The sequence below is a fragment of the Alternaria ethzedia genome (assembly GCF_023757985.1).
Source record: "Alternaria ethzedia strain BMP 0044 chromosome Unknown scaffold_27, whole genome shotgun sequence".
NCBI lineage: Eukaryota > Fungi > Ascomycota > Dothideomycetes > Pleosporales > Pleosporaceae > Alternaria > Alternaria ethzedia.
In genome coordinates, this window is record NW_026056220.1 from 245,157 (window position 1) to 272,601 (window position 27,445).

The window sequence follows — 27,445 nt, forward strand, 5'->3', positions numbered from 1 at the left end:
GCTACCTCGAGCCACGAAGTCTATCTCAACATCATCGATGCGGACTGCGCATTCCATTCAGCGATCATGCGATGTGAATTTCGTCTCGTACACGATCGGACAGATTTGTTGAGTTCCGGCGGCGTGTCAGAGCGTGACGCGTAGGGGGTTTGCACAGAAAGACGACACCGGCGACGCGTCTGGTGGCGAGAAGCAGGTACTACAGTGTATCGAGGCTGCGCAATCGCACATCCACGCTTCAGCGGGTAAGGCAGAGTTAAGAAGACAGATAGAGATGAGGCAACCCACGCATGTGATGCTGGCTGCGTTCGGCTGATGAAGTTCGCCAATCATCGGGTCGGCACGACAGCCTCGTTGATCGCTCTGCAGCAGTGGTGGCAGTGCAGGAACGACCGCAGCAGTCCTCTCCGGTTCGTCGAATCTACAGCTGACTGCAGCCTGGACCGGTCAAAACCAGCAAGATGTCGCCCCTCTCTGCGTCCCTCAGGCGATTGTTCCTGCATCGCGGCGTGAACACTATGCGAACATGGTAAGTCTCTATGCCACTCAAGTCTCAGGCAGGGCAATCCTTTGTCATCGCAAGGCTGAAGTGGACATTTGACGGTTTTGGCGGCTGACTTGTGCATCGCGATAGTCTTCTTCAATCGCTTCTCCTGTGCCTTTGCGCTTCAATCAGCAACAACCGATGAGCAATGATCCAATATCGTCTGATGCGGGGCGCGAAACGCCTCTTCCGCAATACGAAAAGACACAATCAGTGCCATTTACCCTAAACCTCCAAGAAGATGCGCGCAATCCTGGCCAATTCCAGCTCGTCTTCAACCTGGGCCCGAAACAGCAGTCATCGATCGAAGTACCTCTGAGTGGTGCACCTAATCTTGCGGCGTCCACAGCTTCGCGAGACGGCTTGAATTCTAATGCAGGAACCTCAGTACCCTTTGCGCTTCAAAAGACCAGTCCACCGACTACTCCTCTACACGACAAGCAAGGCTGGGCCGACCTAGACAATGTACCTCCTGAATTTCTGAAAAAGGTCGTACCAGATTGGAATGCGTCGTTCTCGCGGAGCGACTCAACAGCTTCCATCCAGTCCAAACGACTTAACGATATCAAAGCCAGGATCAAGAAGAAAGGGAAGGGCTATGTGGTGCGCTTGCTCAAAGGTTCGACAGACTCGAACGAGATAGCAGAAGTGGATCTGGGCCAGCATATCGCTGCGAACCAGACATCTGAGACTCCAGAGCTTGACTCAGCGACTCTGCCTGCTGAGTTGTATTCACCCCCAACAACTATTGCATCAATCTCCGATAGTCTTCTGGGTCGTAATGACATCTTCGAGATCGGTACTTCCAACACATCAGGCGTTCAACGACCACCGCCGTCTGCGATTCCACCAAGGAGTCATCTGCCGCATCATAGTTTAGCCAGAACTTCGATTGCAGAGGATGGCTTCAGTGATGCCGAGACTCTGATACCAGACATTCGCTCGATCCACGACCGTATGGATGAAGATCAGACTGATGTAGAAGCGTCATGTCAGGCCCCATCGCTGTTTCCCACTCGCTCGGCTTCGGTCTCCAGTATCGTCAAAACGCCAACTCGCGGTCTGTCACTCGTTGGACCCGTCAGAAAGCGTGTCGAGAAGAAGACGCGTCCCCGAGTGAAGAGTCGCGGAGCAACCCTGGACCTCAAGCGGTCAGATGCTCACAAATCTGTCAAGCGTCGCGTAGAATCGACAGCTTTTGCATCCGACGATCAAGTCATAGAGGATTTGGTGAACTCGACTACTTTGCGTCAGCGCATTCGTCCGGTGTCTCGGAAATCGACGGAAATTAATCTACTGGCAGAAGAGTATGCCACCTGGTCACAACCGATGCGAGATACGAGTGCGGTCAAACCGCGGCATGTCCGGCATGCATCAGCAGACGACCTGCATGTCCCTTCTCGGCCCAAACATGGTTTACGGTTAAACACCGACGTACCTCAGACCAAGTCAACTCATGTGTCGCCAGCGACGCGCCGCAAGAGATCACCCAGGATACGGAAGCATGCATCGTCCTCTTCTTCGTCAATAGGAACCGAGGATGCCAATGCACTGCTATCATCCCAGTCAACAGGAGCGAGCCGCGCAGATGAGCTCCGTGAAGCGCTAAGAAGAGCTTTAGATCAGATTGAGTCAGGGAATGAGGATCTTGGTGATAGATTCGAAAAACCTGTAGTGCCCACCATTGTCGAACCGTCCATTGACGATCACGTTGGCGAGATACCACTACCTCCGGAAGCAGAAATACGGATGGCATCTCCTGAGGGTCGAAACACAACATTGAGGTACTGGGGTCTTGCATTGAGTGCCTTGTCAGACAAAGCACATGAAGGTTTTCGATTGCTTCGTGATACATTCGGTACTGAACCGCCCGTGCCACAGGGGCATGTGCGGGTGCGATGGACTTGCGTCAGTAACTCAGCATAATCTTCCTCTAAACCTTGCTAACAAGATGCAGTCATGCGGTGAGCCATTATATGACGACTTTATCGAACAGCGACCCAATGCTGCCCGCCTTCTTGAAGCTTATCTCAATCGCCCAAGAGCTCATACACCAAATAGCCCTACCAGCCAAAGCAGCACCGCGTCATCGATGGCCTCCATCTTTGACTCGTCGAGCAGAGCGTCCACATTGACCACGCCGTCGTCGACATACGGCGGGCCTAACTCTTGGACTAGAGGCAGCGACCCTTCCAAGTATAGCCCATCGCGTACCGTCGCCAGCAACCCCTTCAGTGTCCGTATGCCGTCCTTCGTCCAAGAATTCTGGCTCCTGACCTGTGCGAACGAAGGCCGCCTGACACCAAAGATCGTCCATCTCGATGTCAACGAAGGGCGCGTGAGAAGCGACAAAGATCTAGCGCTTGCACTGCGAGAGCACTATGACCAGCTCAATCGACGGTGGTTCAACTGGGCTCGTCTTCGCGGGCTAACGACCATCGAGTTTGTCCAATTCGAAGTCCATCGCAATCGATTCGCGGATATTCGAGCGACGCCGTCTATGCCGCCCAAGTCCGCTGCTTCTTCAGCTTCTACCAGCGAGTCAGAGAAATCTGCAGCGCCGTCTCAGCATCCGTACACCTTCGAGCCCAACGACCTTCTGCCGCCTGTGGGTAGCACGTATCTCCTCCATTTGTTCAAGCACCCGCAGGACTATGAAGGCGAGCTGATAACGTATCTTCGCAGTCCGAAACGGCGACAGCGGTTGGAGTTCGGTATGGGATGGGGCGTTCATCTCGTGGAGGGGTTTCTTGCGCAGCGCGTGTGGGCAGTGACTATGGGCGTTTGCGGTTTGGGTAGTGCGGTCTTCGCGATTCTGTGGACAATTAAGAAGGACGATGTGCAGGGTGCCTTTGGGGTTGCGCAATGGGTGTTGGGTATTGCTGTTTTGCTGGTTGGCGGTCTGCAGGCGTGGTTGGAGTAGCCGCTTACGTATGCTTTTCAATCAACGCGTGCCATACCACAACAAGCTTTACAGGATACAAAAAGAACACAATCAGCGCAACAACAAGGTATAAAGGGCCGTAGGGTCTACATAGACGTCGTGAGATATAGATACTCACCCTCTACCGTCGTCGTATTCCTCAAAAGAGAAAGTTGCCCAGACCTTGAACAAAAAAAGAGCCAATGTAGACATGATCCGAAACGTCTACACAAGCAAAAAATGATAGCTTCTCAAGGGATCGAACCTTGATCTACACAAGTATGGCGCGCCACGATGGCATTTCAAGCAGGTCCGAAGTTACCTTCAATACACATACTATACAAATGACCTTGACGGAGAACCTGTCGGTCTGTGTCATCATACCATTAGACCAAGAAGCCTGGTGTGTTTTGATGAAGAGAGAGCCGGGTCCATATTACATATAGAACTATTGGAGTTGTGTGGAAAACTGAAGACACAGTGGGTAAAAAAACGCACTGTCCTTCACCCCAAATATGCCGCCAACGAAAATCACAATCGGAGCGGCACACCCACGCAAACACAGTTGGCCTTCACCTTACTTTACGTACGTACTTAAGTCTAGCAAAAAAAGATGATATACTTGGTCTCTGCTTGAGTCGAACAAGCGTCTCTCACAAACACTGCAAAGCACAGCTATCACCAGTCAAGTGACCGGGACACTTATGGTGCCAGCGTCAACTGACACTCTGTACTCACAGGAACTGCTGGTGAACGTGTTACCACTCCACTAAGAGACTCGGGTTGAGTTGTTTTGATGGAATATAGAGGGTTTACGCGGCATATGTGGGACAAGTGAGAGCGGCGGGGAGGGCACATTGTATTCTGACTTGAGGGATAGCAGTGCGATGAGATTGCGTGGAGGTACTCGAGGAGTTTTGCGGTGACGGGTAGATTGTAACGACGGTGCCTGGAGGTGCATGCTATGCTGAGATACTGAGATGCTGGCTGCTCAGTGCGGTGTTTTGGTGTTGCTAGACGGCACATTGCGACTACGTCATACCAGCACCTTGGAAACAACGACGAAATGACATACCCGGGAGGTCTTTGAGGGACGCTACATTGACAGATAGTTGCGAACAATCTAGCCTCATGTATGCAGGGAGATCTGGAGAGGATATTGGGAATATGTGCGGTGGAGATAGGGCCTACGCCCCAGAAAAAGAAACGCAGTATAACAGCTTGAAAAGGGCCAGGTAGAATCCGGCTGCAGCACACTATGAGACTGATTGAAAGGTACGCACTGGATTGAATGAGAGACGGCACTCCGTCATATCAACCTGCTGTGGATGTTCATCACGAGCTACGTTTGAGACATAGAGAAGAAGAAACAGCCTCAGGCCCACACCATATACATCGACAGCCTAAAAGGCAGAACGGTTAAAGACAGAGGTAAAAAGATGTTAAAGTCGACGGCGCCGCGCCTGACATGCAGTTGCACCGCCAGCCGTCCAAGAAGCGCCGCCCCCGAATACCCGACTTGATTAATATCGACGACGATGTCGTCAAACACGCCTGCCTCGATCTAGGCGCATCTCCGTCCACTACCATTGGGGGCAATATTGGCCGTTTCACGTCTGAAACCAGGCTGCACACGCGAAGTTCGGTGGTGGGCCCCAAGGATCGGTTGCGCTGTCAGGGGTGCATAACGGTTGCGCGCGCGCGACGTCGACGAGTCGACAGCATCGGTGTGGATATTGTGCAGGATCGAAGGAAGCTTGGTGTTGTATGCGACAAAATTTGGTCGGTGGGAGTGTCTTAGAGATGGGATGACATGATGAGGTCACGGCAGCTGGGTTCGGCAACCGGACCGTCTTACTGACGTACCTTTCACGCCCGCCATCGAGGGCATGAACAACAACCCTACCGTTCATCAACACCACGTCTACCAACCCAGCACGATCGGATCTAGACATCTGACAGGCGCCACAAAATGCGGCGTTCCTCGGCACCTCGTTTGACAGAAACAACTAAGCTCTTGGCGGCGTCTACTATGCAAGGGCGGATCCAGGAACACGCGGGATGCACGTTTCGCGCGGCGCCGCTGCACGTTATCGCTCGAACCCGAAACCACAACAACGCCGACCGGAACGATTCATGACGACGAATACGCTGCGTACGATGCATACCGGAGACTGAGAACTGGATTGTGGCAGGGCGCAGTGATTCTGGAACTGGTCCGGAGCCGTGGGATGGCTCTTGGCTGCAGGCAGGAAACGGCCTGCGCATCCTGACAATGTCGCTTGTCTCTCCGCAACAGGAAACATGGCGATTCAAACAACGCGGGATGCATATTCCTGCGCGCCCAGCATGAACCCACCATTCCGGACACTCATTTTGCGAGTCGCCCAGGATGTGGGTCGATGTATGCCGAGCATTTGTAGGAGCAGAGACTGAACTGAATAAATAGGGCACCTGGTACCTCACTCCAAGCACCATCGCTACAGCTTCAATCTTCGGTTCTATACCAGTCCCTTCTTTTCAACTCACATTCGTTCATCAAGTCCTTCACTGTGTGAAGCCGGCAGACACTCTTTCAACCACTTTCGAACATTCGTCTCTATCGAACCTACCAACTCCTTTCTTTCGAAGAACCCCATCTACATCAGTCAACATGTACAAGACCGTTACCTCCCTCAGCGCCATCGCGGCTCTCGCTGCCACCGCCACCGCCCACGGCATTGTCAACGGCGTCACCATCGACGGTGTCTTCCAGCAGGGCTTCAGCCTCGACTACTACTACGCCAAGCAGAACGGCGGCCAGGTCCCAGAGCACATTGGCTGGTACGCCGAGAACCTCGACAACGGCTTCGTCGAGCCCAACTCCTTCGGCGATGCCGACATCATCTGCCACAAGGCCGCCAGCCCCGAGGGCAGCTCCGACAGCATGGCCAAGGTCGCCGCTGGTGGCACCGTTGAGTTCCACTGGAGCACCTGGCCCGAGAGCCACGTCGGTCCCGTCATCACCTACGTCGCTCCCTACACTGGCGACGTTACCGCCGTCAAGAAGGAGGAGCTCAAGTGGACCAAGATCGACGGTGTTGGCTACGAGAACGGCGAGTGGGCTGCCGTCAAGATGATTGGCCAGAACAACACCTGGCCCGTCACTGTCCCCGAGAGCCTTGCCGCTGGCAAGTACGTCTTCCGCCACGAGATCATCGCCCTCCACGGCGGTGGTGACGTCAACGGCGCCCAGAACTACCCTCAATGTAAGAATACCCCGCCAGTCACATGAAGAACCAATCACTAATTGAATCTGCAGGCTTGAACATCGAGGTTACCGGCTCCGGAACCGAGACCCCAGAGGGCGTCATCGGCACTGAGCTCTACACTCCCACCGACCCCGGTATCCTCTTCAGCCCCTACGGCGCCAACATCGACTACACCGTCCCCGGCCCTCCTCTCTTCGGCTCCGGCGGCTCTGGCTCTGCTCCCAGCAACGGAACCACTCCCACCAAGCCCAGCACTCCTTCCACTGCTCCCAGCGCCAGCAGCAGCCCCTCTGCTCCCGCCGCCAGCCCTTCCGCCCCCGCTGCCTCCGCCAGCCCCATCGCTACCCCCGAGGCCGAGCCTTCCACTGCTCCTTCCGCCACTCCCTCCGCTGCTCCTTCCACCGGCGGTGATGCCCTCCCCGAGAGCTTCACCATCGACACCTTCATCACCTGGTTGGAGGGCAAGGCCAGCGGCTCTGCCTCCAAGGCTCGCCGCCACGCTCGCTCTTTCTTGTAAGCGTTGAGCAAACACGCTGGGGATGATATGATTTGATGGATACCCTTCTTCTGAGAGAGATCAACTTTTGATGGTTCGTTCGTTGGATACGACGACTGTTTCGCTTCTTTTGTGTATATACACCCGTTTCTTGTAGCATAGCGCTTTGGTTATTTAACCGATGTTTACACTTCTATTGATCTACTTGAGTGCGCGTGATGTCGATTGACCTTGTGCTTGCCTGTGATATCTGATAGACTCTGTAGTATCCCGAATGAGCCTTGCCCAATTTCTCCAAGCGCACGTGAGCATGGGAGTCAAGCAGGTCCAGCGTCCCAGTGTATGCACCCAGCAACTCCTGCATCCCTGCCCGCATGCTGGTATATTCCTTGTCTGCCGATCTCGCGCTATTCAAAGGCAACTTTTGAGTCGTTCAAACGGTGGGTGTCTCGCGCGGAGTTAAGAACGGTTGGCAGCGTATACATCGGGAACGTGTTCGTCTCACTTCGAAGTGGCAGAGCGGATTGCGGCGATGATGGGGGAGAGTATGCTCGTAGCACAGTACCCTGGTAGTCAAAAGTCAGCGTGTAAAGGCATGGAGCGCGTGGACGGACGTACGTAGCGTGCTTGGTGATAGCCTGGATGGTCGAGACGTCTTGCACTGCGGTGAAGTCGACGTCTAGCTTCTTATTGATCAGTGAGTGGCCACGCGTAAGGGCCACGATAGCTCCTCGGTTGTTGTCGCGGCGGTTGTCGTGCTCGTTCTCCAAAGGTAAGTCACAGTTGTCCTGCCGTCCTTCATTCGACTGCGCTGGTCGCGTTGGATATCCAGCCGGAAGAGGCTGAGCATAACGAACTGCAGGCGCAGAAGCTGACTGGACAATGGGACCTGATTCTCACAGTGCGGCTTGTGGGGTTCAATGGAAGCGTGGAAAGTGCTGGGAGTCGCAACAGAGGCGTCGAAAGAGCAGCATATCGACCACGAGAGCGCACTGCCTGAGCGTAGTGACATGCTGGTACAGATGAACAAAGGAAGACTCATAGGGAGAATGGCATGGAGAATAGCACAGTCTTATCGATAAGGAGCCACAGTTGCGAAGACATATATCATGAGCATGGCATAGCACTGAAGATAGGCAAAGGTCAAATCAAGTCAAGTCATATATAAGCGAAGTCAAAACACACTGAAGTCACAACAACAACAAATTCGAAAGTCAAAGTCACAAAAGCCTTCCTCAAGGCAGTGCATAAAGCACTGCACTCAATGAGAGCCCACACTCTACCCCATCGCTGCGAAATGCGAAGAGGATTCGGTCTTAGCTCTTGCGAGCTAAGGTGAGGATCGCCGTATGCGAGGCGGAGGAAGCCTTACCGAGTCTGTACAGAAGCCGAGTTAGCAGATTCTTGGGGAAGTGCAGAAAGAAGAAAGCAAAAGCAGAAAGCAGAAAGCAGAAAGCAAAGCAGAAAGCAACTATCTAAAGAGGTCCGGCGGGAGAAGGTGAGTTGGTGGTTTGGGCAGGGGGATCGGCTGTTTATATAGTGCGAGGGAGAGCCGCCAAGAGCCTGAAAGCACGGAGCTTCTTAGTCATGCTGTCGGGGTCGTGCTCAGGTGCTGTCGGGGGAACACCGGGAGATTAAAGTCGTGGTGAGGGTGACTTTTGCAATGGGAAGGAGCGGGGGGGTGATGTGGTTGGCTGGGAGCGGACGGGGAAGGTACGCGTGGACGGGTCAGTGCGGCAGCATCTTTGATATGACGTACGAGCAGAGATATGGCAGGCTACAGATTGCATTAATGGTGATATTGATTGGAAAGACGGCATGTTATACTATGATATACTCGCGATGTGATTCTGGCCTACATGTTATGCCCTAGAACTGACGGTTCGTACGCTCCGCAGCACCTCCTTCAGGCGGTGCCAGGCGCTCCAAGTGCCTCCAAGCCAGCAGCTCCACCCACTTCTTGATGATCAGCTCCCAGTTCTCCTTGAGCTCATTGAAGGGCTTGTAGTTATCCAGTGCAGCTGCCAGCACTTCAGCCTCATGTTCCAAATCAATGCCGTGGCGAGTGAGCTCGTTCCCGTAGTTCAACTGCGCGTACTCGTGAAGTAGTCTATCAAGAAGGGCATGGAGGTCTTCTTCAAGCTCTAACGGGGTAGTCATTAGCTTAAACGTGCCTTTAATCTGAGCGAGGAGCCCGCAGACGAAGGGGTTGCAGGCGAAGCTGGCTAAGAGCGTGTTTGCGACACCCGCAGTGTAGTGTCCAGCGACGCCGCCGAGGGCTACGGGGTTCAGGAGCTGATCCTCGAACATAGTGTAGACGTGTTGTAAAATGACCTCAGCCTCCTCGCCTACGAACGCGATCAGGTTGTTCATGACCTCCGGCTGCTCGCGGATCTTGTCGATGCGCTCCCGGTCGTAAAACTCGTTGTCAAGATGGAGGTTCTGCGCGAGGGGTGTAGGCTGCTCGAAGCCGACAATACGGCGGCATGACGGGTGTGGGCATCGTACGAATTGGTCGTTGACGGCGTGGAAAGTCTTGGTGAGGCAGTCGCGGCAGTGGAAGTCGTCGCTCTCGTGGCAAGGTAAGTCGTAAAGTGGGACGGTAGTCGACTTACAGGACGCGCAGTTGTCGCCTGTAATACCCATGAGCTGGGGGGCTTCGGTGGAGGGAGTGGCCATTGTGTTGCGGATTTCGTGTTGCGGGTTCGGTGTGTTGGGCTCGGGGTGTTGCGTTCGCGTCAATATTGGAATGTTGGTAAAGTTCGGACTGGAGTGGATTCTGAGCCATCACAAGGAAGAAATAGATATAATTATATAGATCCGCCTACATTGCTTCGACCCAATGTCGAGCTCGGCGTTGACAATGCCACAATGGATGTGATGGCCATTATGCAACCTTCACGGCTTCTTTGTTGACTGAGAACGAAGCCCAGCTTACGACGAGACAGCGTCAGGGCAAAATTGCGTAGGGGGGCATTGTGTGGAATATGACAAGAAGAAGCAACGGCGTCGCTGCGCACAGAGGCTCTGATAGAGCGGCTGGCTGTTCTGGTAATTGGATATTGAAGACGGCGACATGAGACCCGCAGGTGCGAAAGCCGAGGAAATCAAGAATCGGAAGAAGTTGATAGACATGAATCGCTGACGAAAAAGACAGCGCGTGGTGTGGAGAAATGGAGTTGAGAACATGAGCCAGATGACATTGCAGAAGTTGTGCGAGGCTACAGAGATTCATTCGAAGACCGTAGAAGCCACTCGGCATCATTACCGTCGTTTACGAGAGTTAGAGATATATAACTTCAAGTGGAATGCATGGTGTACGATGGCCGGGTGACGCTGCGCGCAACGTGCGGAGGGCTATCACGTGGCCGATGAACAGTCTGTTGCATAGAATAAAGCGCCTCAAGATTCACCTGGTAAGTAGATATGTCCGTCACGATGCGCGCTCCTTTCGAAGCGATGTGCGATGCGAATGAAGGTCTGATGTTGGCAACAAATTCCGCGGCCCCTCAGACCCCTGACATGGCAGCCGCGCTAAGATAGGACGAGATAAGTGCGTGACGCCATCGACCTCGGTCCCATTGGTGTCCGGCATAGCTCCGCACAGCTGTCTCTTATCTCAACTTCCATCTTGCATGCCTCTGGCCAGGTGTGAAAGATTCCTCTTGTTTGTACATGCAGCTCCCGGCGAGCAATGAGAAGCCAGCGACAATGGCCGACGAAAGCACCCCGCTGATTCAGCGCGTCGATGTCCGACCCCATCGCGACCGATACCCACACCATCGCCTCCGATTTGTATGCACGACTTTGCTGAGCGCGACGATAATCGCCGGAGGACTTGCTGCCGTCTTCCTTTTCGCCTTTGCGCCACCCACTCAAGACGAAGTAGCCCCTGCATCACGATTCTCGGCATCTTCCTTATCGACCTCACAAATACCCGACGGATGGGCGCGAAAGACGACCCTGGACTTCGAAGGCCTCAAGGCGGCGCTCCTGGAAACACCCAGTGCTGAAAAGGCAGAAGAATGGAGCAGGTATTACACCAGCGGACCGCATCTCGCCGGAAAGAACCTTAGCCAGGCTCTATGGACCAGAGAAAGATGGCAGGAATGGGGAGTCGAAAGCACCATTGTCGACTACGACGTCTACATCAACTACCCCAAGGGCCATCGATTGGCACTCATGGAGAAGATTGGCGACAAGGAAGACGCGGCTGACAGCACGACAAAGCAAGAGTGGAAGGTCAAATACGAAGCGCGACTGGAAGAAGACGTCTTGGACGAGGACAAGTCAAGCCAGCTCGCAGATCGCGTGCCGACCTTCCATGGATACAGCGCCTCTGGCAACGTGACAGCGCCTTACGTATTCGTCAACTACGGAACGTACAGAGACTTTGAGGAGCTACAGGCGGCCAACGTCAGTTTGGAAGGCAAGATCGCCTTGGCCAAGTACGGAGGCGTCTTCCGCGGTCTCAAGGTCAAGCGCGCGCAAGAGCTGGGCATGGTGGGAGTTGCCATGTACACAGACCCTGGCGATGATGGAGAGGTCACCGAAAAGAACGGCGTTGCGACATATCCCGACGGACCGGCCAGAGAACCCAGCAGCGTCCAGCGAGGAAGCGTTCAGTTCTTGAGTAAGTTGTTACCCATCATTCTGTCGTGCCATGCTAACAATTTACAGGCTTCGCGCCAGGTGACCCTACCACTCCAGGCTATCCCTCGAAACCTGGCTGCCCTCGCCAGCCCGTCGACCACGCGATGCCACACATCCCATCTCTTCCCATCTCCTACCTCGACGCGCTTCCCCTTCTCAAAGCCCTCAATGGCCACGGTCCGAAAGCCTCATCCTTCAACGAGCACTGGCACGGCGGCGGTTTGGACTACAAGGGCGTGGAATATAACATTGGGCCCTCGCCAGACGACCTCGTGCTCAACCTGGTTAACGAGCAGGAGTATGTTACGACGCCCTTGTGGAACGTCATTGGAATCATCAACGGCACCATTCCCGATGAAGTCGTTGTTCTCGGCAACCACCGTGATGCTTGGATTGCTGGAGGCGCAGGGGACCCAAACAGCGGCAGCGCAGCGCTCAACGAGGTCATCAGAAGCTTTGGAGCTGCCATGGAGGCTGGCTGGAAGCCAATGAGGACAATTGTCTTCGCGAGCTGGGACGGAGAGGAGTACGGCTTGGTTGGCAGCACCGAGTGGGTTGAGGAATACCTGCCCTGGCTCTCTGGTTCTACAGTCGCATATCTGAATGTCGATGTTGCCACAGCAGGTCCGAACTTCAAGCTCTCGGCGGCGCCCTTGATGAGCAGTGTGGTGGAGGAAGTCGGTAAGCTTGCTATCATACCCTGTTACTCAGCATCAGCTAACATCTACCAGCTCGTATGGTCATGTCTCCGAACCAGACCGTCGCTGGTCAATCCGTTTACGATGTCTGGGACAAGCGCATTGAGACGATGGGCTCTGGCAGCGACTTCACCGCCTTCCAGGATTTCGCCGGCATCCCATGTATTGACATGGGCTTCGGCTTTGACGCCAAGTCAGCAGTCTACCACTATCACAGCAACTACGATTCCTTCGACTGGATGAAGAAGTACGGCGATCCGACCTTCGAATACCATGCCACTATCGCCAAGATGTGGGCACTCGTAGCGGCCAAGCTCGTCGAGACACCCATTCTCCAACTGAATGCCACAGACTACGCGGTCGGCCTCCAGACCTACGTCGACGCTGTCAAACGAAAGGCCTTCGACGCCGGCCCCCCAAACAAACACTCCAGCGAAGTCTTCCAACCTCTTGATGAAGCCGTCTCCCACTTCCTCTTCGCGTCCATCCTCCACGACGCTACCGCCGCTGATCTCGCAGCGCAATATGAAAACATCGGCGACATTCCCTGGTGGCAGCCCTGGAAGAAGGTGCAACTGTACCTCGCTATCCGCGGCATCAACACAAAGTACAAGTATCTGGAGAGGAAGTTCCTGTTCCCGGACGGTCTGGACGGCCGAAGCTGGTTCAAGCACGTCGTCTTCGCTCCTGGAAAGTGGACGGGCTATTCTGGTGCCACGTTCCCTGGTATCGTTGAGGCGATTGAGGAGGAGAGTGAAGAGGGGGTTGAGAGGTGGGTTGGCATTGTTAGTAGGGCTATTGGTAGTGCTGCGGACTGGTTGGAGGAGTAGAGGCTGGAGTAGACATTCGCTTTATACCCGTTGCAAGTAGGAATACAAGCATGCCAGGACTCTACATGCCGCTCGTCATGCTGTGATACGAAGTCTATAACACGGCGTGAGGCATACATGTGGTTTGGAGATAGGCAGCTGATAGGTGCGTAGGTAGTCTTTAGGTATACACATCACTGGCACAGAGGAGATCAAGACGGCATAATATGGCGAGGAGGAAACATTCTATTCAATGTATTCAAATCGTATGGCCTAGGGCCCAAAGTTTCCGCCCGAGGTCATCTTCTTGTCCCCGAAGGGCGGCACCGGCGCAAGGAGGCGCGGGCGCGGGCGCGGAGACGAGGGCGCGAGGCAGGCAGGCAGACAGGCAGGCAGGCAGGCGCGAGGCTTTACGTCTCTGTTTACACGTTAGCACTATTTCAATTAAGTATAGTAGAATGTAGTGTCAATGAAGGCATTTCGCTAATGCAGCTTCAAATGCTACAACACCTGACTACCACAAATAGGTGAAAGGGATAAAACTTACGTTGGAAGTTGGCCTCGAGGGCCACGGCCATCCGGTACGCTGGGATGAACACGGCCAGCCCGCGCCGGTGCTCGCGAATCTTGCGCCGAAGCGCGATGTCCTCGTCGACCGTAAAGGTCCCGCACTGATGGTGGCGGCGGCGGGCAGCCTTGAGGAAGGCGATTTCGCGGCGGCAGAGGTGGATGGCGCGGGCGTATTCCCACGAAGCAGGCATGGTGGTGGTGATGATGATTTGGTTTGAGATCTACGCATATCTATGTTAGCTACATGTACCCTAACACTGTGATTTGAAGCTGGAATAGAAGGTTCAGAAGAATACATACTGATGTAGGTGGGTGGATGGGTTAAGGAGCAAAGGTCAGTCAGAGACGCGGATTTGTACCTACCTACCTTGCTCCCCCTCTTCATCCTCACACATACGCTTTGGGAAGAGGAGCGGGGGAGGAGATTTCACGGTGAGAAGCGGAAAATTGCACGTCGCGCGGCGAGGAAACAGTGATGGTGCAAGTTTTCCCTTCCTTTAGATTTTCGTCCTTGGTGCGTTCAGTGCCACTCTAGCAGGCTCACCTTCACTTTTGCGGCACATGGGAATTGAGAGAGTTCGGAAGAGTTGCAATTTCGATATCTACGTAAAAGGAACCAGTAGATACTGTAGGCTGTGGCGTACACTGTGAGTTTCATGCTGCGACCAAGTCCTTCACACAAGCCATCTACCGAATACACCCCAATTGAAATCCCTCAGAAGCATCAAGTCCAGCTTCATGTCGTCCTCGCGCTCAATCATACGCCTAACAAACCCCCAGTAGCACCAAAATGTAAGCTGCTAGATATTATGCCAGGGCCATAAGGGGGCTCAAGACACCCTTGGTAGCGCTCGCCTCAACTGTCCATCCATGCTCTCGGTGAGTGTAAGGAAAGCACGAGGATAGATGAGGTATCTTGATCTTGCGACACGCCCTGCCACCGTTCTTATGGAAGAAGTACAATGGACCGTAAACGTGCCGCTGAGAAGTTGGACTACGATGAGCAGCCAGGGGATCTGTTCAATGTGAGTAAAGAGTGACAGGAATGACGATATCAAATGGAACGATGACTTACCTGGCGGGTTAGCTATGACAAAGTTGATATTTAGCCACTAGTTTAAACCTGACCGAGTAGGTTGAGCTCAGTCAAGTCTTACTACAAAGGGCAGATGTCACCGTCGAGACCGCCATGTAACTTGCCATAGCAAGTACGGAAAGAAACATGGCGAAAGCTGTCGAGTGATACCAGAATTTCTTCGGCGCGTGGGCGTGCAGCAACGCCATGGAGAAGGCAGAAGCTACGTGCCCGTGCCGTGATGATGTGCAAGTACCAGCTTTTGAGGGCTGTACTGCTACGTATGCCGAAATGCCTGTTGGCTGATGTGTGTCCTGATCCTTCTCTTTCTGCCTTGTATGCGCGAGCCGGCGTGGCTGAGGTTGCGTTCGGGGAGGACGGTGCGGAGGAATCGCGCGCGTTGGTAAGAAGTAGCGCCGCCGTCGTAGGCGTGGAGAGACTGTTTGACATACATCTGATCAGCATGGCTCGAGGAAGCGTTCTTTTGGAGTGGATGAAGCAGAGAGGCATTAGAGTGGTGACGTAGTTTCTTCAATGAAGAGTTCAGACTATCAGATACCATTGTGGCGTCACCTCTATCTCATCATCTGCCGATTGCGAAAAGGACAGGATGTAGACGTACCGTAGTTGGATCAATCGCGACGTTCGATGTAATTCGCGTTTGGAGGATGGCGTCCGTTACCTAGTTGATGTCTTAGATGTCAGCGGAGTTCAACAATGGAGAGCAGCAGAAAGAGGGGGAAATGTCTCGTCAGAAACGTCAACCAACGATTAGGACCCTCATGTTGAGAAGCGACCTTGGAACCATTCGGGAGTTGGGCGGTTGATCATCTTGCGAGAAAGTAGGGAGTGGACGCGCGCTTACGTACCTGATCTGATCCGTCAAGAAGCAGAAGTTGCAGAAGTTGTCAGCTGAGCGGACAGTGTAAACTCACTGCGGTCCTGCGTAATGGTTAGCGGATGCTCATCGAGTAAAGGAAGAGCACGTGTGGAAAGAATTGGTGAACGTCAGCTGGAATGAGTACGTTGTTGTCATCAACGGACTCAGACGATATTGGTGGTATCATCATGGTATCGCTAGAGGATAAGGAGAGGTTGACTTACCGTTGTGGTTTCGTGTGCCATCGGAATCAGCAGCAAAGAGACGATGCAGCCGCTGTCTTGGTAATTCTGAGTATAAAAAGAGATCAGCGAAATCCAGGAAACAGACATGAAGGATGGTAAGAAGGGGTGTTGGCAGATCAAATTATCAGCATGGTCGAGTGTGTCTTCGTACTAGCAGCTAAGGAGCTCAAGGGTTTTACGCCGAATTCCGTTGCAACGTTCCTCAAGGGAGGTGGTTCGAGAAGCTAAACCACAACCCGGTTTGTTTTCATGGTAGCAGTGGGTAAGGGTAGTGAGTTGGCACTTACCGGTATGGGGCGCAACATTCGTGCGGACACTGCTCTTGTTGACCCGGCACCCAGGCAAACGACGTAGAGTTGGCCGAGCTGGACCACTGCATCTCGTGTGGGCGGGGAAGTGGCGGACGCCATGTCTAGATACCACGAAAGATTAGCGGATATCAAGGAGTAGGAACGAAACATGTGGAGAAAGAAGCTGGCGTATCAAAGAAGATTAGTGCTGTCTCTCTGGACAGCTGCTAGAGAGCTCAAGGCTGTCAGGCCGAACTCCTTCGCAGCGTTCCTCGACGGATCAAAGAGAAGCGTTTTCTTTGAAACTAATCGGGTTGATATCATTGCAGGGGAGGGTGAGGACAGTGGAGATTTAGGACTTACTGACATGCAAAACGAAACCTCTAGTAACAGCTCGTGCTAATGCGAGTTATCGAAAGAGAACACAGTGCTTGGACGAGGGCGACTTAGCTGCTCGTAAGGTGACAGTAAAGTATCCAATCGAACAGGATGAATGCGGCGGTAGTCTCTCCTCTGGAACGACGTGCTCAAAGCGGAGGACTGCGAAGAGATGACAAAGGTCAATTAGCGAATGCCAAAAAATCCGAGGTAGAGTTGAACGGGACGAGCGATGTAATGGTTCAGACTGATCTGGAATCTTCAACATGCCCCCCTCCGGAGAAGCTAGAGAGGCTGCTGAAAGCGACCATCATCTAGCGACCAGATTATATAGGAGGGGAAGGATTGTGGTAGCTCAGAGGTGTAATCATGAATGTGTGACGAGCGAGCAGTGGGGGAGAACTTACCAATCCGAATGCGCACGAGGCATTTTTGTTCTCCATTGTACGGAAGCAGGGAAGATGATAGTCTGGGCGGTAGTGCGACGCGACAGCCTGGCGTAGCTAAAGGTCGCCTCGAGTGACCTTGCAGAGAGGGTGTGTGACTACTAAATAGCTGTCAGCATACGATCTTGAAAAGATTTCCGGCGCAATGCGTGGGTATGCTGTCCATCAGAAAGCTTGTTCTATCATCAACTGCGAACCAGCCACAGAGTAGCGGTTCTACGTGTCTCAAAAAGTGTAGGTTCTGCCAACGGCAGGATCATCACGGGCGGTGGGGGTGAGCAAGAAGAGGGGAGGACATACAGAGAGTGAGTACCCAAACGCCGGGAGGCAGAGTATCCATGTCAGAAGCTGCTGACTAGAGGTGACGCGCTGCTGGTGTGCGTCGCGGTCGAGTGACTGTTGTCGCTCCCATACATGCGGGGGTTGACACTGCCATATCAAAGGACCAGGTAGCTGTGGAAAAGAGTGACAAAGGTGCTGATAATGTAGAATGGATAGAAGAAGACGTAAGGAAGAATGGGATCATGGGGTGCGAGTGTGTTGTGGAAAAAAATGGTGAGTAGGTGGGTAAGGACAAAATTGATCAAGCTTGTTGACGTAGCGACGACAGCACTAAGGCCACGCGCGTTTGCCTGGAGGGAGATTACAAATTGCGCGTCCCCAAAAGTGAAGGGGACCAGAGGAGACGCCCTGGCGGTGCAAAAATCGACAACATCATGTGCACTGCTAGCTTGATGAAGGTGAGCCGTGAAGGACTTGATCGCAAATTGGGATTACGTGTTGCGTACATGGCGAGCTTACGCATACGAGTGCGCGCAATTGCGAGGTGACTTAGAGAATTTCAGGTCGAGGGACCTCCACGTTGCTGGGCTGGACCTGTTGTGACTCGACGGGAATTTGCATGCTGTATACGTAGGCCATATTGAAAGCTTTAAGCACAATAGCAATGGATGTAGCTCTCTGCTGATAGTCTGATATCTATTGTCCGAATTCGTTGCTATTGACGTGTTGCGCGGGCCCAAGTCCTATATCTTCTCGTCGCTGGACTTGATCGAACTCCAGCACCACCAACTCCTCATACAGTAAGTTTTGAATCCCAACTATCATTGAGATAGTGCTACACTGCATGAGTATCATAATAATCAAGGCTGACAATTGCGACAGACTCAACAAAACCTCACCAACAACCTCAAAACCAACCCCACAACGATCAAACCATCACCAAATCACTATGGACGACGCATCAGCCTCCTATGCACTGGCCCGGATGCACTGGTACTTGGGAGTCGCTGCGCGTGCGCGAGAGGAAGTTCCGGCCAACATGGGCCTGTCAAGGGTCGCGACCAACTTCGCGTACAACTACCTCCAAATGTACTTGAGGAAGATGAACGAGGAGGAGAAGGAGGAGCAAGACAGGGAGCAGGTTGCTCGCGCTGAGGCAGAGGAGGCCAGGCGCCTGCAGAACGTGAGTATTCCTATCTTTGTGTGCTTTTGGCTCGTCAGTCCAAAGTTGTCACAATGCTGACTTTCTACTTCTAGTTCTGGAATCGTCTTCGTCCCGCCGCCCGCGACCGCGCCTTCCGCCGCGCATTCCTCCGCGCAAAGCTGCAAGACCGCCGCCGTTAATTCGGCATACACCTTCTGAGAGATATGGGTTCGGAGCATAGCGAGGGCGCTGGGGCGTTGGTGTAGATACACCACAATAAGACACGATTCTGCACTTTCTCCATCCAATTCTTGTAACATGCTGGCGTGATTCAATCCATTGAAGTGTTCCAGAGCTTCTGGCACGATATGAGTTGAGAGCTACTGAGTACTCTGATACTACAAACAGCCCGCCAACAAAGTCACTTACCGACGACATGGTCGTTGCGGGGGGAGCCATATGATGTGAAGCAGCAACGTAGCCCTCCTGTCTCTTCTTCAAGTCACTGGCAAGCCAGATAACGCGATGAAAAGAAGTAAAGGGTATTCAAAAATTGAGTCTAGGACTGAACCCAAAGGCAGTCCCGGACCACAGATGGATGTAAGCTTCGGAAAAGTCCTCACTAGCTAGACATCGCGCAAGGCCGAAGCAGCGACTTGTTTGTTTCAAAAATTGGTGACGACGAAAGTAGTTTTCTGGCGAAGGGAGATAGAGGCGGCAGCACTTGATGAACCCAGAAGCGCACGGACGTTGATCTGAGTGCGGCAACCTGGGCGGCTCGACACGTCACTGTAAATTTCCACGGCCAATGTCCCAGATTGCTCCCGAAGATAAGCCATGACAGAGACCTTTCAGACTATAACAGCCGAGCGTCAGATCACGTGAGCGCTGGGACGCCAAGCGGCAGGCCAGTATATAAACCCCTCATCCCCCGTCCCTCCTACTCTCGCACCAGCAGCTTAATACCTGCACCGCATGCATATATTCGTATATGTGAGGAGTCTAGCGCGATTGCGTCCTTGCTTCTCGCGCGCGTTAGCTGCTCACTTTGCATGTTTTTCTCCTCCAATTTTTACATCCAGCTGGTGGGTCACTGGGCTTGCTCATACTCACTGGCACAGTGTCGCCAGTATTGCACTACTTCTGGCTGACGCGACCTTTTTCATTGAGTCTTCTCGCTTGCGAGTTGCTTGAGGAAGAAGTTCTTCCTTCGATTGCATGATTACAGTCACTGACATTTTCTGATCTTTTGGCGTTAACTGCTGCTTTGTGAATCCAATACCACCAATACCCATGAGATATTAATTGGAATTGTGACCATCTGAAGTTGGCTGGAATGACGAGGTGGCTTCGCGAAGCATCGCAAGTGTCGTGTTGACAGCATTTCGTGGTGTTGTTATGTTTACATCCAAAGGTGACGTGTCCAGCACGCCGTGTCAACAACTTTGAGCTCACTGTCAACTTTGCATTACTTGATGATATGCGCAAGCGTTGACGAGTATCATTTTAATCTACTCAGGCCGTTACCATTGCTGATGTCCCACGCAGCAGCCGCGCAACCAACTGAGCCTCCAACAGATCGGCTGAACGACTTCTCCCCGCGACCGATCGATCATCTCAGAGAGGAGGGCATTTTGGGGATTTTGCATCCAATTCTGAGACGACTTTGGGAACGGTGGGCGCGAATATGCCAGCTTTGCATCCAGATGGCCTGGCTGGTCCAGAATTGCGCGACCAAGGTAGCTACTCCGATTTCGACAGGATGTAGTTCGGTGTACAGCTGCGTCAGAGCATGCCAGAAGTATGAGCTTCGAACGGATTTCATGTGCGAATGTGCCCAGTATACCAGACCCTGGCGCAGTGCGCTCGCGCCAGTCAGTCCGCGCTAAGGCCCCTACCGCGGTCATGGTCTTGTCTAAGGTGCCATCATGCCAGACTTGCGATAAGACCATCACAAGTCGCATTTCAGAGATAAAAAAGCTAGAATGTAGCTTATAGCGAGTTCTATCACTCACGACGTCGTTGCCACGGTTGACGCGCGGATGGTGTTGGGATTCGTCAAATGACGTAGTTTGTCTTGACAGTCTCTGACAGCGGACTTCCGCACTCGTGATACTGATCAAGCAGCGATGAATGCAATTGAACTTTTCGAGTTTGAGCCAAATTCGGACCTGTTGAGCGCCTGTGGCCTTGCACGATAACAGGTAGCACTGAACCAGTTTTACTTGAAGAAAACATCTATCGCAGTCGCACAAGCACCATGGCATACAAGGATCAACGAGCTTATTGAGACTGAGTGTCATTGGAGCATATAGTCTATCTGAAGGCACTCCGGCTATGCCCATCGGAGCAGGCACCGTAACCCCTATTCCGCACGATGCTGTCTTGCCATTCAACCTCCGCCAAAAGACACCATGTCTGGATGCCCACTGTAGCAGGCCATCTCCTTGCGCAACTTTGCCCACCCGTGAACCGCTGTTTCCCTGAACTACACCGACCCGAGGTATGGCAACGAATGATCGCGGAGTGGACATGTTGTCGAGGTCGAGTGCGAATGGGAACGTCGACAACGCGGGAGGACGACATAGATCCTAGAGCTCATGCAGTTATCCGACAGTACATAGCCAAGAGAATACGCACTTACCTCTTGTTGATGTTGGGGACGCTCGACCAGTATCACGAGCTTCATTTGGTTTCGCCTCGAAAGGTTACTTATCTTTGGCGGCACTCAACGCCAGAAGCTTTGCCAAAGTCCCAACTATCCGCTTGCACAGATAGTCGCATCGGCATACCACTGTCCTCGCCTAGCGCGCAGTCAATTAAGACCAGTTGCCTAGCAAGTATACCGTCCTCGTACCCAGCAACAGGCATTGAAGACGGTATGGGTAGCCTAAGCCAATGGGGGAGACCCGTTACAGGTACGTGAATGGGTGGTAGGGGCGGTTCTTCTTCATCGTCGTTGTCATCCTCCTCTTCCTCTTTCCTCCCGCGGCGTACGAGCCTACCGGGAGTAGACCGTCCTGAAGGCCAGATCGATGCGGGCACGGAGTTCCTCCTGAGCAGACATTAGTTCACCGGATGAAGGCTCAATCAGACTCGAAGAACTTACTTGGCTCTGTGACATGAGCCACTCCATGTTCTGGATCTCGCGCTCCAAGGCGAGATCGATCTCGATGCCCAAGAGGATGAGGCTGCGCTCAAAGCTCCGCTTCACGATGCGGGCTGTGCGGAGCTCCAGCCAGTTCCACCTGGGCGAGACGGCCAATCGGGCGATCTTCGCGTCGTTGTTGCGGATGTCCTGCTCAAGACCGTCACGCTCCGCAAAGAGCGTGGAGGAGAGGCGGGGACGGACGATGGGGGCAGGGGCAGTGGTGGTCATGTTGTGTGTAGTGGTGGTGATGTGTGTGGTGGTGGTAGTGGTGACTAAAGACTTCTGTCAGCTACTTGATCTCAAAGTGATCAAAAAGAAGAGGATACTCACTTTTGGTATGGAGTGTGTTGGTTGGGGAGCTGTCTTCGACGCGGAGGAGTTATCAAGGCCAAACGCCGCGAGCGCAGCACGTGCCCTGCGCGTATAAATTTGCTCCTCACCAGGCTGCCTTCCTCCCCGGTCACCTCCACTACACCAAGTCACGTCGAGCTTTTTTCTCACCCCAAGTGACCACGACGGCCAGCGCCAAGCGCTACAATACTACACAATACCAAGCTGAGTCTCCCCTTCCTGCCCCCTTCATCCACACGCTGTAGCGTCATCGCTACTCGCAAGCGCCCCAAGATGACAGTTGTAGTTGCTGAAGGAAATCCCTAATGATCAACTAAACACTTGGATACCTGAGGGCGCTTCACTCCACTCCTCTACCCCCTCCTCTCATGATCACAGTTAACGCCTCTAGTCCCCCCATGCGACACTCTGCTGTCGCACTCTCGCCTTGGGCGCTCGACTCCGACACTGTCTCATTCCAAGGATCTCAACGAGCTAAGTCTTCCCCATCCCCTTCCCAATCCTTGCACACTGGAGGGCTTTCGACTGACACTGTGATGACAAACCACTGTTGTTTTCAACGCTCAGTCCTGGGGCATTCCTCCTGACGATGCGGAAAAAAACCGAGCCTTGTCTGACAGTGTCAATTTCCTTACTCGCTCGCAACTCAGTAGAACTTTTTTAACTCAGCACAGGTCTTCTTCAACGACAACAACAATGTCTGAAAGATGGTTGCGCATGGATAAAGGCGGAAGAACAAGGATGGCATTGCGATGGTGGGACAAAGAACGGCAATATCCAAATGAGCCTGAGATCTCAATTCTCAGGTTCAATGGTAGATCGCCTAGATTGAAGTGACAGCTGAAACGACGCGTGATCTGACTTCTTCAATCGTCAGATCCAGTCGATAGTTGCCTACATTTTCCACTGTAACTTCTCCAAGTCAATCTCGAGCTTTGTGCTCGTGCTCTCGTATGTAGTTCAAATTACAGCATGTTTCCATATGATACACATCTTACAGCCAAGCATCTTGACCTTATAGCTTGCGGTGAATCATGCGTAGCCTTGATGCTGGGCTTGTTGGTGGCCTTCAAGCGAGTAGCAGCCGACGATAATGCTTCCCAATGACGTCATTGTTTACCTGAGAACTTGAGTACATCACCGTTGACATCACTGCGCATCGTGGAACAAGTCGCGAGAGCGACACATGGCAAGACCAAATTGAGTAGCAACATTGATTGGATAACTACATGCGCCAGCACGTAAATCGCGTTACCTGAGCATCGCACCAAGTATTCAGTACCGTACGAAGTGACCCAAATTATCTAAGCACATGCGGCTCATCATCTGATGACTGCAAGCGACTCGCCCTTGTGACTCCCATGTCTGGCACGGGCACAATGATTCTGTTCATGTGGTCGGCCGAAGATGTCTCTTTGACAGAAGCGGCGCCGTGGGCATCAGGGTGGAGAGGAAGCCCGCCGCTGCAGAAAAGTCGGGTTGGTAAGGGCCTTGTTCCGCGCTGTAAATGTCTCCGTAGGTATTCTGCGATATCGAAGTACAAAAGACTCTGGATGTTGATGAGGGATACCGCAAACAGATCACGCAACTCGCGATCGAAGCATCTATGGCAAGCTGCCCGTGCCGCATCGAGGAAGACGTTCGTGCTGAAGTTTGCGCCGAGGTTGGGGCGGAAGGCATCATCCGATCACGCTTGAGCACATGTCCGAACATCATCTTTCCGACGACATGTCTTTGCCTTCCCGCAACACCAACGTCTCGCCAACACCCAATCATGCAGCCACCCAGTATATGCAACAGTCAGCTCGTCGCGAAGCCTCGTAGATTGTGTAGGATTGGTTTGCTGACAGACGCGCGCGCGCAATGCGAAGAGAGAGGTCGAGACTGGTCGTGTCGTGACTGCTGTCGAAGCTCGCGAATAGAGGGGAGCAGAATCGCCGCGTAGTGATGTGAATGAGCTTGTCGCAGTTTGCTGTAAGCATCGAGGTTCGTAGGTTTGGAGCAAATGATGCTCAAGTCGAGATGAGTTGGCGTGGTTTGGGCTTGGTGGAAGCTGGAGGTGATAGCTGACCTTTGTCTTCGGCTCACGAACGTCAACAGGACGCCGCGGCAGTTGAGGGCTCTTAGCACCGGTGGACAAGTCCGGTGAGCGACCGACCCTACGCCACGGGGGCCCTCCTCTCGGTCGTACTCCCAGGCAAGCAAGCCCTGCTTCCCATCTCCATACGAGGACACGATCTACCCAGTTTGGGAGACCGAACGACGCTGTCAGATGTTTGCGAGGAACTTACATTGCCCGGGAGCGAGTTAGTATTGGCCTTCCCATTCCTCAAGGATCTGCCAGTCTGCGTTCCGGCCCAATGGGCGTACAACTTGATGCAGCATCTCCCCGGTCTGTCGCTGCAAGCGGACTTGGTCTTGAATAGTGAGTTCCGTCTCTCTATCCAAGACATATTCATCCCAGGGAGTGAGAACCGCCCATTCAGGGCCAAACTGGATCCCAGTTGGATCGAACACAAAGGTCTTCTTGTTCTCCAGGGTGATCTTGAAAGCGCAGTGGAGGAGGTTGCCCACTTGCTCGCCCATGTCGTATTTGAGCTCTTCAATATTCGCGATCCAGTCGTGCTTTTGGAGCCCAAATTCCAGATCGGCTTCCAACTCCACCAGGCTCATCTCACACCATAGCGCTAACAGATTTGCCCTCTGCCAAAGGGCATCCTCAGACGCCGTCGCCTTTCCACTCAGTGAGGGTAGAGGCTTGCCCTGGGCATTCCACCTCTTTCGTTGCTTGTGCTCGAGTTTCTGCTGGAGCTCACAGCACCACCGACCGAGGATCGCCTCGTAACTGCTGGCTCGTTCGTCGTGGGCTGCACAAAAGCCCGTTCTGTCGTCGGGAATGACTTGCGCGCAGGTTCGACAACGGGTCCCGCTGAAGAGGAAGGTGCTCGTGGGCGAAAGGTTCGAAACGATAGCCATCGTGGTGTTTGATGGGTAGTTGGATGAGTGTTATGATGCCAAAAACGATGTTGGTCAAGATTCAGCTTTGAGGCGCGGCAAGATGTGAGCTCGAACAGCTGCTATTGTCCGTAGTAGACAGTCGTATTCCCCTCGAAATCCTGAATAGGCCCTGTAATACTCACGCTCACTACGAGTCCGCATCTCTACCTCCCTCTCACTCAGGCTATTGTCTGCCATATCAGGAAACATGGATCCTGACAGGGCCAATTACAACGGGAGTGGACAAATTCATAAGACTAAGATGAGCCGACTAAGTATGCCTTAATATGGCTAGGAGTTATACGCGTAGATAGAGCTATGCAACATTCCATTTCGTATGCTAATGTACCAGTCCTGGTCTTCTGCCAGAAGTTGCAGCGACCTATGATTTCATGCTGTAGGTGGCAAACATACTGGACTATCGGAGTTCTGTCGTGGGTAGCTTGTACGTATCCTCCTCAGCGAGGTTGGTCGCACGTACGATTAGTAGGGTTTTGGCGTTCTGCTTAGTGAAGACACAGGCCAGCTGAAGTTGGGTGAGTCGCTACATCCACGCTAGGATGCTCAACACCGCCCGTCTACACAGACTACGTTCCATGTCAACCTGGGCGTTCCGCCTCGCATCAAATCACAAGACTTTGTTCGCTTCCTATCGCAATGGGTGTGCGACTCTACGCAACGCCGTCGCCGTTGCGCTTCCCGACGATGCGTTTTCCCCGCCGACGAAAAGCCGTCGACACGCCTGGCGCCCGCCACGAGCTACCATACCTTTCAATCAGCACTGAGCAGACTCAGATTGAAGGTGCAGACATGCAAAAACGTCAGGCGAGTCGCATCGTCATTGCAAAGGAACGTTGCGCCTGAAATTTCACTTCGCGTATGCTGCAACGGACATGGCGGGGCATGGCAACCACCACCACGTTACGATACGACAAATCGCATACCCGTCGTATGAAAGGCTTCATGGGGGACAGTTTGCGCTTTTCCAAAACGAAATTGGAGTCGTGATGGTGGAGCTACACGCCGTCGCATATCTTTGGGCCAAGGGCAGGACATGACGCCAACCACAACTTCACATTCCGACCAGTCGTATAGCCATTGTATACCCAAGTCGATTACGATTCGATCCCACTTTTCAGAAATGCAATGGAATCAGATGCTGTGGAGTTATGCGCCGTCGCGCAAACCCACCTTTGTGAAGACAGGGTCTCACGAAGGCCCTACAACACTGAGTTGATCGATGAGGCTTGGCACGGGCTTCCTGAACACCAGAGGAACCATACGCGAGGTAGTCTGGTCGCTTCGCAGTACGGTGGTAGACGGCGCGCTGGGCGTCTCCTCTGGCTCCAGGCCATCAGGCACAAGTTGGTAAGCAACAAGGCCGCACGACCTTGTGCAGACTTCCACTGACATCAAGTACCTAGCCAAATGGTCACTGTGGATGCGCAAGACCGTAGGCCGTTGCGCCTCCTGTGTTTCGCTGACCGAGCCCTCGGGCCAGCATTCAACATCGACGAGACGTCCGATTACTGCCTCACGAGCGCGCCCCTTACCAACCCGAACGATCGATGCGAACCTACTAGAGCTGCGAGCGTGGCATCGTGGCCGAGCGAGATGTAATCTATACGGCCTCGACGGCATTGGGATGAGGAGCGAAGTCCCAAGGGGCTACGCACGGTGTTCGACAAACATAAAGATCACGTCTACAAGCAGGCTCGAATCACACGGCAGATGGTCACGTCGGGCAAGGATGGAGCCGGTGAGGGGCAGATGCGGGTTTGGGGACAGGGCGAGAACAAGGGGGAAGGGCGGAGCTTGGTGATAGGGACTATGGGGAAGAAAGAGCACGAGTGGGTAGGATGACATGTGTCGAGCACGACGCTGATGTCGACAAAGGAGGTAAGCGTCAGAGCTGACCAAAGACCGTTGAAGGAGGGGAAGGGAGGGGTCTGCGAAAGAGCACAACTGACACAGCCAGGAACTCCCGAAGAGCCGCAGCTCACGTCGAAACGAAGCCGTCCCACCACTCTCTCCACATCCTCACCGCGACGATCACGTCCCTCCTACCTCCCAAGCCCTACCACTAACCAAACCACACGCCGCCGCCCCTCGACCCGCCACCCCAACTCCGCAAAGTCAAACCCTACACGGCGCGGACACAGCAACTCCAAACAACCCCGCCCCATAACACACGAGCAATCCCAGGGCCTCAGCGAGGAGTAGGAAGGTGCGGCTATGCGGCAACAAGACTTCTGATGCTGA

The 27,445-nt window shown here is 53.4% G+C and overlaps 8 protein-coding genes across 8 annotated transcripts; 4 read left to right on the forward strand and 4 right to left on the reverse strand.

Moving 5' to 3' along the window:
* Nucleotides 1–685: 685 nt before the first annotated feature.
* J4E87_008556 (uncharacterized protein) lies at nt 686–3,467 on the forward strand (the record flags this gene model as incomplete). The annotated part of the gene is made up of 2 exons (XM_049380144.1): nt 686–2,328; nt 2,723–3,467. The coding sequence occupies 2 exons, from the start codon at nt 686–688 to the stop codon at nt 3,465–3,467; spliced, it is 2,388 nt and encodes a 795-aa protein (XP_049230141.1).
* Nucleotides 3,468–6,120: 2,653 nt separating this feature from the next.
* On the forward strand, nt 6,121–7,235 carry J4E87_008557 (uncharacterized protein; the record flags this gene model as incomplete). Its single annotated transcript, XM_049380145.1, has 2 exons — nt 6,121–6,715; nt 6,769–7,235. 2 exons carry the CDS (start codon nt 6,121–6,123, stop codon nt 7,233–7,235), a joined length of 1,062 nt encoding a protein of 353 aa, XP_049230142.1.
* A 1,848-nt stretch (nt 7,236–9,083) lies between these two features.
* On the reverse strand, nt 9,084–9,893 carry J4E87_008558 (uncharacterized protein; the record flags this gene model as incomplete). The annotated part of the gene is made up of 1 exon (XM_049380146.1): nt 9,084–9,893. The coding sequence occupies one exon, from the start codon at nt 9,891–9,893 to the stop codon at nt 9,084–9,086; it is 810 nt and encodes a 269-aa protein (XP_049230143.1).
* A 1,032-nt stretch (nt 9,894–10,925) lies between these two features.
* On the forward strand, nt 10,926–13,395 carry J4E87_008559 (uncharacterized protein; the record flags this gene model as incomplete). Its single annotated transcript, XM_049380147.1, has 3 exons — nt 10,926–11,847; nt 11,895–12,548; nt 12,599–13,395. 3 exons carry the CDS (start codon nt 10,926–10,928, stop codon nt 13,393–13,395), a joined length of 2,373 nt encoding a protein of 790 aa, XP_049230144.1.
* Nucleotides 13,396–13,784: 389 nt separating this feature from the next.
* J4E87_008560 (uncharacterized protein) lies at nt 13,785–14,135 on the reverse strand (the record flags this gene model as incomplete). The annotated part of the gene is made up of 2 exons (XM_049380148.1): nt 13,785–13,792; nt 13,922–14,135. The coding sequence occupies 2 exons, from the start codon at nt 14,133–14,135 to the stop codon at nt 13,785–13,787; spliced, it is 222 nt and encodes a 73-aa protein (XP_049230145.1).
* Nucleotides 14,136–18,489: 4,354 nt separating this feature from the next.
* Nucleotides 18,490–18,884, forward strand: J4E87_008561 (uncharacterized protein; the record flags this gene model as incomplete). Its single annotated transcript, XM_049380149.1, has 2 exons — nt 18,490–18,723; nt 18,798–18,884. The coding sequence occupies 2 exons, from the start codon at nt 18,490–18,492 to the stop codon at nt 18,882–18,884; spliced, it is 321 nt and encodes a 106-aa protein (XP_049230146.1).
* Nucleotides 18,885–21,685: 2,801 nt separating this feature from the next.
* J4E87_008562 (uncharacterized protein) lies at nt 21,686–22,063 on the reverse strand (the record flags this gene model as incomplete). Its single annotated transcript, XM_049380150.1, has 2 exons — nt 21,686–21,739; nt 21,794–22,063. 2 exons carry the CDS (start codon nt 22,061–22,063, stop codon nt 21,686–21,688), a joined length of 324 nt encoding a protein of 107 aa, XP_049230147.1.
* A 2,430-nt stretch (nt 22,064–24,493) lies between these two features.
* Nucleotides 24,494–25,162, reverse strand: J4E87_008563 (uncharacterized protein; the record flags this gene model as incomplete). Its single annotated transcript, XM_049380151.1, has 1 exon — nt 24,494–25,162. One exon carries the CDS (start codon nt 25,160–25,162, stop codon nt 24,494–24,496), a length of 669 nt encoding a protein of 222 aa, XP_049230148.1.
* Nucleotides 25,163–27,445: the final 2,283 nt, after the last annotated feature.